The sequence below is a fragment of the Tupaia chinensis genome, unplaced genomic scaffold, assembly GCF_000334495.1.
Source record: "Tupaia chinensis unplaced genomic scaffold, TupChi_1.0 Scaffold000147_1, whole genome shotgun sequence".
Lineage (NCBI taxonomy): Eukaryota > Metazoa > Chordata > Mammalia > Scandentia > Tupaiidae > Tupaia > Tupaia belangeri.
Window position 1 is genome coordinate 1323555 of NW_006159617.1, and position 12199 is coordinate 1335753.

At 42.4% G+C, this 12199-nt stretch overlaps 1 protein-coding gene across 1 annotated transcript in view; it reads left to right on the top strand.

Annotated features, from left to right (window-relative positions):
* The window catches only part of RASEF (RAS and EF-hand domain containing), a gene marked incomplete at its 5' end in the record, with an annotated part of 95368 nt that overhangs the window by 64434 nt on the left and 18735 nt on the right, over positions 1-12199 (top strand). Inside the window, 5 exons of the mRNA XM_006145509.3 lie at positions 1787-2021; positions 2534-2686; positions 2809-2953; positions 4744-4825; positions 8416-8530. Coding sequence (XP_006145571.1) covers positions 1787-2021; positions 2534-2686; positions 2809-2953; positions 4744-4825; positions 8416-8530 — 730 coding nt within the window. The remainder of the gene's footprint in view (positions 1-1786; positions 2022-2533; positions 2687-2808; positions 2954-4743; positions 4826-8415; positions 8531-12199) is intronic.

The window sequence follows — 12199 nt, forward strand, 5'->3', positions numbered from 1 at the left end:
AGAGTGGAATTACAGTATGTGATGTTGAAGTCTATGCAGTATATGATGTGCAGGCTGTTGGCAAGATCTGTAAATGTTTAATAGCTCAGAGTAACATTGTGTGAGCTTTGTTACAGGAAACTTTCAAACAAATAGAAATATGGCTGGTACATGTTTATGAGCTACTGTATTGAAGGAGTCACAAGGCTTACCAAAAGTTAGAATTTAGCCCTTTTTTTCATGAAATGAAGTGAAAGATTGGGCCTGTTATTATTTGAAGCAAAGACTACATGCATACATCTGTGTACATATATGTATATTACCTCTGACCGCTGTTGTTGTTAAAGTTAATTTTATACCACGTCAGAGTTTGAAAGTGGAAATAAAGGCATGAACCAAAGGTTTCCAGTTCTCCATTTCTTTGTTCCTCTCTGATTTGTATTCATCCCCTTTTCATTTGGATACTTGTGGTAGAAAGTGTAACTACATAATATCCTTTCTGTAGCAAATGATCAGGTTGCCATTCAGGAAGGAAGGCCTAATACCAAAGTTTAGTGGTGATCACCTTTATTTTATTTATTTATTTTGCTAGAGGATGTGTACACCTGCCAATGGAGACAGAGAGTGAGCAAGAGGGGATGATCCTCAATAGGGGATGGTCATAACACAATCCCTACTCCATTTTTCCTTTGGCAATGTTGGGCACACGCACATGCCATCAAATGTCTTTCTCAAGCCACAGGGTCAGGACTTGAACTGTGCAGTCGACCTTGTGGGATCCAGCTGCCTAGCCACCTCGCCCTGGGCTGACCCGCTATGTACATTTTTATTAACACAACTTGAGACTGCATTTAGGTCTCAGGCACTCTCATTCTGCTTGCATTAGGAAAAAAAGAAGTTGATCTTCAAAAAATTAAGCTTGGGCCCAGCAGTTAGCGTAATGGCTATGTCACTGAACTCCCACATAGCCGACCACGGTTTGACTCCCGGACCTGGTGGCTTCATCTCATGCCGGGCGCCTGTGCGTGTGTGCCCAAGATCCTGAGAGGAGAATGGAGGAGAAGGGATTGCGGCATGGCTATCCCCCGTGGGGGGTGATTTCTCGCTTTCTATCTCTCTGTCTCTCTCTGTTTTTTTCTGGCGAGTGCATGTGCCCTATAACAAAAACCTCTGGAAAAATAATAATAAGCTTCATTTATTAAGTGATTGATTCTTTTTAATTTTTTTAGAGATATTTTTTGCTATGGGTGCATGTGCTCCTCGGAGATAAAGAGCGAGCCAGAGAGAGAGAAAGTGAGAAATCACCCCCAAGGGGTCCTGCAGTCCCTTCACCTCCATCCTCCTCTCAGAACATGTGCCAGGCATGAGTTTAAGCCCCCAGGTTCAGAACTTGAACTGCGGTTGACTAAGTGGGAGTCCAGTGATGTAATTATTACATCATCTGCTGGTCCCAAGAGTCTTTATCTTAATTGATTATTGTACAGAGTGAACTGATATTACATTGATATTATATTTCTCTTGAGCTTAATTGTGGAATATAAAGAGCTTCAAGAAGTTCCTGGAAAATACATAGTATGAAAAAACTGCACATGAAAGTTTCAATTTATTTTTGCACCAAAATAAACACAAACTTTAATTTCTCTTTTTTTTTTTTTAAACAAACTTTGTGAAGGCCCCTTATGCACTGTGGCTCTTGCAAAAGTGAAGATGTTAGTCTACTTGTGTTCCAGCCCTGCAGTCTGTTGTTTTTGTATTCTTGAGCCTTGCCCACCCTCAGGTACAGTGAGGTCTTCTCCTTTATCACCAGGTCGTCCCGCTCGTCCTATGTGGATGAGGACCGTGACTCCTTTGCCCTCTGTGATCCTATGCAGAGGATGAATTATGAAGTTGACAGCCTACCTGAGAGCTGCGTTGACAGCGGCTTATCTACTCTGAGGGATTGCAATGAGTATGACTTGGAGGTGGAATACAAGCATCACAGGGAATTTCAGCGGTCACATGGGACACGGGAGAGTTTTGGGGGCGATGCTTCAGACACAGATGTAAGTCCCCTGGAAACCACTGTTCTTCTAAGAGCTTATCTTCTGTTGGAATCTTTTCCCCTATTCAACTTTTTCCTGTCATGGGATCCATTTAAAGGTCATGAATAATAGGCTCAGTCATGGTGGACCAGGGTGCTAAGGTGCTGTACTCCAAAGTCTAGGTAGGACTACCTGGGAGACCCTGGTTTGATTCCTGGTTCAGCCTGAAATCTGGCATGGTGGTGTGTGCTTGCAATCCCAACTACTGAGGGAAGCTAAGGCAGGAAATCACAATACACTGAGGCCATGTCTTAAAAAAAAATCATAAAAAATGAAGCATAGCCAATACAGTGTCTTCTTTTACTCTACCAAGTTATGGAAAAATCTCTAAGGATTGCCTATGAGAGCTACTCTGTTCCATAACGGCATCCACTATAGATTCAGCTGCATATTTTTCTTCTCTTTAATCCATGATGTCTATGTGTCATGAGAGACTTACTTGTTTAACTGCTGACTCTTTTTTTTTTCAATAGGTTCCTGATATAAGGGATGAAGAGACATATGGTTCAGAGACATATGGTTCAGAAGGTGTGGCTTCCATCTTGGACTGGAAGTCCCAAGGGTCTGTTAGTGAAGGCAGCATCGTTAGTTCATCAAGAAAGCCCATCTCAGCACTTTCACCCCAGGTAGATAGTTTCTAATAGTTCCTGGTGGTTTTCTTCTTCATGAACACTGCACATTTTCTGTGCCCTATTCTTCATGAGGAAAGAAAGTGTGTTTATCACCCACTGTGGCCATTTTCTTCTAGACAGACATGGCAGATGACAACCATAAATCCAGTTCTCAGAAGGCTTACAAGATCGTGCTTGCTGGAGATGCTGCAGTGGGGAAGTCTAGTTTCCTCATGAGACTTTGCAAGAATGAATTTCGAGGAAATACAAGTGCCACCTTGGGTATGGCTCCGATTTCAGTTGATAATGGGAAAATGACCTTCTTTAGATTGATTTTTTGTTTTTTGTATCTTTAAGGGTTGTGTGCACAGAATCACAGTGCAGATTTGTCTTTCACTTTCTCTCTATATATACATACATGTGTATAGCTATGTGTGTTGTGTATGTGTGTGTGTCCTTGTCTATAAGGTGTTTCTCTGTTTTATCTAAGTCTTGACTGTAGGAAAGGAAAACTACGAAGGACAGAAGTATCTACTTGGCCAATCAGAGCAACCAAGCAAGTTTCGAGCATGAAATACCAGATTTTTCTTTATGTACCCTGAGTCACATACTGAGAGCCAGATATTGTCATAGGTGCTGAGATGCACAATGAGGAATCTGACTAAAGCCCAACCTGTGAGGAATTGATATCCCAATGGAGGGAAGTAGGGAAAACAAACAAACAAACAAAAAAAGAAAAAAGAAAAAAAAAGGAAGTTTGGAGTCTTTTACACAGGGTAGCCAGGGAAAGCATTTCTGATAAGGTATCATTTGATGTTGAAAAACTGACAGTATCCATGACCAACTTGTCATGTTTAAAATCATAACCAGAGAGCTGGATCCATAGCATAGCAATGTGTTTTGGGAACCAGATCTCACATGGCTGACCACAGTCTGACTCCCAGCCCCAGTAGCTTAAAAAAGCATGCTGAGCCTACATATGTACACGTTCAGAATACCAACGGGATGGAGAAATGGAGGAAAAGGGATTGAGGTGTGACCATACCCCACATGAGAGTAATTTCTTTCATGCATGTGCACATGCCCTCTAGCATTTAAAAAATAATTATAACTTGGGGCTGGCAGGTGGCATGGTGGTTAAGGGCACTGGACTCCCACATTGTTGACTGTGGTTCAAGTCCTGGACCCAGTCGCTTGCTTTCTCTCTCTCTCTCACTCTTTTCCTCTCTGGTCAAATTAAAATAAATAAATAAATAGATAAAGAAGTTAAATAAAATAGTTATTTAAAATAAAAATAATTATAACCAGATGTATGGTTCCTTCTCACCTTCACAACAGAACAAGAGATTAAGTAGTATCCTGATTTCATAAATTTACATAATAATGAGTAAAAGGAGTTGAAGATATGCAAATTATAATGCATTTTTCTTCTTCATCTAAAGAGTTATAATGTGAAATGTTAGTAAAAAACAGATCGATTGCCTCTTTACAATGGATGTCTTTGCAAATTTATGGTTCTTTGATACACCCTTCAAGATAACAAGCTGAAAGTCCACTTCAATTTGATTGATGAAGTGACTACAAGAGTTGGTTCTGTTGTTAGGGACTATGTATATGAAGTGTACACACACAATCCTACAAAGATTACACATTTGCACACACAATTATGTAAACACACACATACACACATCTGCATGCTTGAAAATACACAACATGCATATACATACACACATGCATACATGTGCATAAGTCATGAATATATGCATGCACCTTCTCAGGCACACATACATACATGATTGAGTTCATCTAATCATGGGAAAACAGAACATAGATTGTCCCTTCGTGCATATATTGATGCCATCACAAGTCAGCCATTTTTCAGATGGCATATCTGCTTGTGCATGTGTGGTCTGATGTATAATTAGTATTTGAAGGTCACTCCTTGAAGGCCATGTTCATTTCTCTGTCTCACTGAGCTTCGGCTTACTGGCTTTTATTCTCATCTAGAGAGGGTTTGCATATAAAATAGTAAATAAATATGCTATGTTCTCTGCTCTAATATGCTTTTTCAGGAGTGGATTTCCAAATGAAAACTCTCATCGTAGATGGAGAGCAAACGGTCCTGCAACTCTGGGACACAGCCGGTCAGGAGAGGCAAGTGCTTTTCATAACACTGTTGGGCTTTGCATAGATTTGCATAAAAAAGTCTTGCTGGACACTTGGTGTTATTTTTTTTAAATAATTATTTCTATTTAACTCTAGTTATTTATTTTTATTTGACTAGAGAGGGAGAGAACAAGAGAGAGAGGAAGTGAGAAAGCAAGCCACCAGATCCAGGCGGGACTAGAACCAAGGTCGACTATGTGGAAGTCCAGCACTCTAACTACCATGCCTCCTGCTGGCCCCTTGATGTTCTCTATATTCATATAATTATACATGTAATTATGAAGTATCTTATAATTTCAAGATGTCTGAATTTTTGTACATTTTATCCTCCTCCACTTATCTGTCAGTTGTTTGAGAAGAGGATTGTTAACTGCCTTTGAACTGATATTCGGTCAAAACAGAGAGTTCTTTTTATAACAAGAATTTAAGCCAGGCAAGGCTGCTGTGTGCAGTTGACGCTGTGAGGAGCTCCTTAGCTGTGGAACAAAAAGTGGTGGAGAAGAGAACCCATCAGCTCCCCTTGATTCAAGGGCAGAGGCATAAACTAAATAGCTAACCTATGTCCGATGATGGTACCTTACCTAGCACTCATTGCCAATGACCAGAAACATTAAGCATTGGTTTTAATCTTGTCAAACTCTTTGGAGACAGAATCTAGTCAATTGTTTGTCAGGCAAGAGCAAGGTGCTTGCCTCTGCACCAGGCAAGCACCTGTATCTGCATGTTAAGATTCAGTGGTGATGGGACCAGCAGTTGGCATAATGGCTATGTCACTGAACTCCCATGTAGAACAAGAGAGAGAGGAAGTGAGAAAGCAAGCCACCAGATCCAGGCGGGACTAGAACCAAGGTCGACTATGTGGAAGTCCAGCACTCTAACTACCATGCCACCTGCTGGCCCCTTGATGTTCTCTATATTCATATAATTATACATGTAATTATGAAGTATCTTATAATTTCAAGATGTCTGAATTTTTGTACATTTTATCCTCCTCCACTTATCTGTCAGTTGTTTGAGAAGAGGATTGTTAACTGCCTTTGAACTGATATTCGGTCAAAACAGAGAGTTCTTTTTATAACAAGAATTTAAGCCAGGCAAGGCTGCTGTGTGCAGTTGACGCTGTGAGGAGCTCCTTAGCTGTGGAACAAAAAGTGGTGGAGAAGAGAACCCATCAGCTCCCCTTGATTCAAGGGCAGAGGCATAAACTAAATAGCTAACCTATGTCCGATGATGGTACCTTACCTAGCACTCATTGCCAATGACCAGAAACATTAAGCATTGGTTTTAATCTTGTCAAACTCTTTGGAGACAGAATCTAGTCAATTGTTTGTCAGGCAAGAGCAAGGTGCTTGCCTCTGCACCAGGCAAGCACCTGTATCTGCATGTTAAGATTCAGTGGTGATGGGACCAGCAGTTGGCATAATGGCTATGTCACTGAACTCCCCTGTAGTCGACCATGGTCTGAGTCCCAAACCCGGTGGCTTAAACTCATGCTGGGTGCGTGTGCATGCAAGCCCAGGACCTGCGAGGAGAATGGAGGAGAACGGATTGTGACGTGGCCATCCCCCGTGGGGGGTGATTTTTCACTTCCTGTCTCTCTGTCTCTCTAAAAAGATCTGCAAGTGCATGCGTCCTATAGAAAAAAACCTCTCCAAAAGAAAAAAAAAAGATTCAGTGGTGAGGGGCCAGCAGATGATGTAATGGTTATGTTGCTGGACTTCCATAGGGTTGACTGTGGTTTGAGTCCCTATGGCTTGAAAATCACACTGGGCACATGTGTGTGCATGCCCAAGATCCTGGAAGAAGGGATTGCGGTGTGGCTATCCCTCCCGGGGGGGCGATTTCTCACTTTTTCTCTCACTGTCTGTGGCTCTTTCTTTCTCCAGCAAGCACACAACCTAAAGCATTTTAAAATCTATTTTTAGAAAAAGAAATTCAGTGGTGAACAGATATACACACAAATACCTGCCTTGTGAAGGTCATATTCTGTAGCAGATGGGGTGCTTCAACATTTTATAGATACTTGGGGTTAAGAATGGCCCTCTTCCAAATATGTACAGGGTCAGCCGCTGGGGTACAGCAGTTCAGCAGCTCTTGCAGGCCCACATCGGAAGGCCTGAGGTTTGCATCCTGAGACCTCCTGTACACGTCAGGCATGTGCAGATGTGCCTGCAATTGTAGTTGGATGAGGAGGGGTTGGATCATGGTGTGAACACCCTATTGGGGATGTCACTCTTTCTTTCCTTTTTTCCCAATCTCATGGAATAAATATAAAGCTTTAAAAGTGATAATGAATAAAATACTTATTGCCCTTGGTTTAGAGAGGGGTCTTGTATGGTTTTTTCTTTTCTTTCTTTCTTTTTTTTTTTTTTTTTTTTTTTTGCTATAGGGCGCATGCACTCGCCAGAAAGACAGAGAGAGACAGAGAGACAGAAAGTGAGAAATCACCCCCCAGGGGGAATGGCCACACCGCAATCCTTTCTCCTTCATTCCCCTCTCAGATCTTGGGCATGCACGCACGCACACCAGGCATGAGTTTAAGCCATGAGGTCTGGGACTCGAACCGTGATCGACTAAATGGGAGTTCAGCAACATAGCCATTACACCAACTGCTGGTCTTTAGAGTGGGATCGTGTATGTTGAAGTATGCTTTGTGCCAGAGAAACCACCACCCCTATGTCTGTGATGCTTTGGGCATATCGTGGTCTTTGGCATCATATTTCTTCTTCTACCCCACCCTTGTTATCATCAATCCCAAAGTTGTTTTTCTCTAATGTGCATGTCTTGCAGCCTCCTCTGTGTCCCACCATGTGGGTTTTTGATAGCTTGTTACTGAGATTGAAATATGTAGAAATACTCTCAGCCTTGTCCTCGTTGTACTTTGTTATGTAAACATTCTTGAGAAAGTTTGTTGGAGAAAATGCTAGGCTATTCTCAGTCAGTCACCCAGATTCTCATCCTTTTATCTTTCCCTGGGTCCTTCAAGGCCTTGTAAATGGGTATTTCACAGTATATGAGGAGACTTCCAAAACTGCACTAAAAAGGCGAATCTGATCTGGCCCTATAGACTCATGGTTAAGGAAGCTAGATGTCATGTGGCCAACTGCAGTTCGAATCCCAGAACTGGTGGCTTGAGAAACATGCTAGGCACGTGTGTGTGTGTTTGTGTGTGCGCACAAAGTCTGGGCGGAGAGTCTGGAGACATGGAGAAGTGATCATGACATAACCCTTATCCATTAGGAGGGGGGTGCTTTCTCTCTCTCTCTCTTTATCTCTCTATCTCTCCCTCTCTCTTTTTCTCTCTCTCTCTCTTTCTGACAAGTACACCTGCCCTCTGGGAATTAAAAAATGGAATTAAAATATGAGTTTATTTTGGTGCAAATAATTTTGAAACTTATGCATTCTTTTTTCATATTCACATTTTTTTATGAACTTTTCAGAGGCCCCTCCTATGTTACTATTAGCTTCTTCTCAGTTGGGACTGGTTTAAAAGATGAGAAAAAAAATGAGCATAAAAGAGATGCGGAATGAGGCGGCATTGAACTGACTGGCTGATTGTGTGCTTTTCTCTTTCCCAGATTCAAAAGTATTGCCAAGTCCTACTTCAGAAGAGCAGATGGTGTCTTGCTGCTGTATGATGTTACGTGTGAGAAAAGCTTCCTTAACGTGCGGGAATGGGTAGATATGATTGAGGTAAGAAATGAATATGAGAAAAATAAAATTCCACTGAGGAGGTATAGGCCATCTTGGACAATGCTGTCGCTCTTTTTTGACAGAGTGAATTTGGTTAGAAACCATTGATCCAAGCTCCCAGGAAGAGGCCATTTCCAGTGGCACTTGGTGGCATTGGTTTCTTCCTCAGTAGTTGAACGAGTTTCCCTCTAGCCAAGGACACAGCTGAGGAGAGCTTCCGGGAATAAAAGTTCTGGGTTCTCTTACAGATAAAATCAGAAACCCATTATAAACAAGTGAAAATGTAGGTCACCTAAGAAGAATCTCTTAAACACAATGATGAGGTCATGGGTGGATGTGCGCGAAGGCTCCCACATGTGTTACAGGTGTCGGTGAAACATCACCTGGACGTGAGCACGTACTGAGGTCCAGTTCCACAGCAGCTGTACCAGCTGTATTTTAAACTTGTGGGTTAAATGAGATGATGTCTTTTATCTGAGGTGCTTTCATATACTCCGGTTTCACGGTAATGATTTTTTAAAGTAGGAGATCTTGTTAGATAATGGTGCAGCAGTAAGACACAGTGCTCTGCAAGGCTGACCCACATGGCAAGGTCCCAGGTTTGTGTCCAGAGATCTTCCTGAGTATGCTGGGCACATGTGTGTGTGCCCATGATCGAGGAAAGGCTGAGTCCAGAGGTGGATCATGGCATCGAGACCCCACTGGGGATGCTGTCACTCTCTCTCTCTTTCTGTCTCTTCTGCTTATGGAAGAATATACTTTTTATAAAGGTGGAAAATGGGGCCAGCTGGTGGTGTGGGGGTTAAGGCAGCTAGATCCTACATGGCTAACTACACTGTTTGAGTCCCAGGCCTGGCAGCTTGAAAAGTATGCAGGGCATGTGTGTGTGCATGCCAAAAATCTTGAAAGGGGGAAGAAATGGAGAAGGGATTGTAGGTGACTATTCCCCACGGGGGATGCTTTTTCACTTTCCTTTCCTCTCTCTCTGTGTATCTCTCCCATGAATGTATGTGCCCTTCAGCAAATTAAAAAAAAAAACAAAAAAAAAAACAAAGGTGGGAAATGTTTTTGACCGCATTTAGTATGCTCTCAACAGTTATTAATCAGCGTAGAAGTACAGTTAAAGTTATGGTTCAGCACACTGTTTTGAAAGATAAGCTAGTGGCTAATATAGCTTTTAAGTAAGTATACTATCTATCGTTTTAAGCAGTCATTAAATTGCGGTAGTGGCTGCTCTGAGGACTGATTGCTGTCTGATCTCAAGATAGCCTCTGGAATTAATGTTCTTTCTAACTGAAGAAGTAGTGCAAGGAATGACTGATTGCAATCAACAGTGAGACTTCAACGATGAAACATAAATATGTACTTCGGTCTATTGAAATACCACGACTTAAAATGATTATAAACATCATGAAATGTGTCCACATGTACATAATTTTTTTTTAGCCTTTTAAATGTTTTCTTTCTTTAGTGAAAGAGGGAGAGAAAGACGAGCATTGTCAACCAGGTCTCCTGCCTCTGCCCTTCCCGCCAGCCGTTCCAACCCGCTTGGGGCACAGGCATGTGAGCATAACCAGGTTGTACAGCTCGACCTGGAACAGACCCCTGAGCTTCCATACAGCCTCCAGCATCGTGGAACATTACACTACTGAGGAGACACTGGGCCTGGGCCCGTGCGGCATTTATTATACATTGAAAATTTCCATGCTATATTTATCACTTTTTAACATCGGAGAAAAGGCATGAGAAACACAGTAGTTTCACTTTTTGTTAATGAATTGTTTTTTAAAAGAATTATTCATTTAATTTTATGGGTCATTATTTTTTTTTGAAATTTTCTATAGAGCGTGTGTGCTCACCAGAGAGAGACAGAGAGAGAAGTAAAGTGTGAAAGCATATGGCCAGGTTCGAGACTCAAACTGGTCAGCCATGTGGGAGTCCAGCCTTAACCACCAGGTCACCTGCTGACCTCACTTTTTATGAGAAACCTGAGGTGTAGAAAGTGTATGATACTTGCTTAATGTTATTTAGTGGATAGAGCACAATGGGGACTTGAATCAGCCCTTCTGACTCAACAGTGGTTGCTACCTTAATAAGCAATAACAACCTTAATAAGCAATAACAGGGACCAGCAGATGGTACAGTGGTTACATCGCTGGACTCCCACGTAGTCGACAGCAGTTCAAGTCTCAGATCCGGTGGCTTAAAAGTCATGCTGGGCGCATATACGTGTGTGCCTAAAGTCCCAATGGGAGACTAGAAGAGAAAGTATTGCAGTGTGGCCATCCCCTCTAGGGGGTGATTTTTCGTTTTCTGTCCCTTCGTATCTTGCTGGTGAGCACACACGCCTTATAGTAAAAATCTCTCTCAAAAAAAAAAAAAAAAAAGCAGTAACAGATTAAGGATGTGAGCAACTGATTAGTAGAAGTTTTTAGTAACAAGAAAGGAATTCCAAGATATGGTTACTATAAGAAGAGAGGTGTCTACTCACGAGAACAAATGGAGCTCCCTGGGATAGAGCAATGAATCCAGAGGATAAATGGAAAATCCCAAGTATCCTATACACATTGAGAGTTCAGATCTAAAGCAAACCTTATGATCATTAGAATTATAAACTTATTCTTCCTTTGTTGGGTTGTGTGGAAAGCCATGGCACATTTTTGCATGGAAAAACATAGGGGCCAGCAGGTGATGTAGTGGTTAAGGTGTTGGACTCCCACATGGCTGATCGTGGTTCCAAGTCCCAGACCCGGCAGCTTGAAACTGATGCATGGCATGTGTGCATGCTTGCCCAAAATCCCAAGAGGAGGATGGAGGAGAAGGAATTGCAGTGTGGCCATCCCCCCAGGGGGTGATCTTTCACTTTCTTTCTCTCTGTCTCTCTGTAACTCCAGTGAGGGCACACGTCTTATAGCAATAATCTCTCTAAACAAACAAACAAAACATAGAAAAATAGTCATGACTTTCCTGACAACCTAATATTTTTAAATGCAGAGATGCATGCACTCACCAGAGAAAGATGGGTGGGGAAGGGAAGAGGGAGAAAGCAACCTCCAATAGGGCGTCCTCACAGCACAGTCCTGTCTCTACTTTTCTCTCCTTTTGGGATTTTGGGCTGTTACACATACATGCCTAGTGTGGTTTTCAAGCTGCTGGGTTGTGATTCGAACTATACTCAGCCATGTAGAATCCCCTTCCTTGACCACTAGGCCATAGGGCGGGCCCAGTTTAGTCTTTTTTTTTTTGGAGAGGTTTTCACTATAGGGCGCGTGCGCTCACCAGGCAGACAAAGAGAGACATAGAGACAGAAAGCGAGAAATCACCCCCCAGGGGGGATGGTCACGCCACAATCCCTTCTCCTCCATTCTCCTCTCGGGATCTTGGGCACGCACGCACACGCACCCGGCGTGAGTTTTAAGCCACCGGGTCTGGGACGCGAACCGCGGTCGACTACGTGGGAGTCCAGCAACATAGCCATTACGCTAATTGCTGATTCCCTTTAGTCTTCATTTTAATTCTTTGGAATGTACTCAAGAAAAGGAGGCACCTATAGCAAGGTCAGTCATGGCGAAGTCGCTCTCACTTCACGCGGGCCACTACCATAATTTGCTAAGTACCTGAGTGTGATAGGTAACCTTTTCAGCCATTTGATATCAGCTTTTTCTAAGG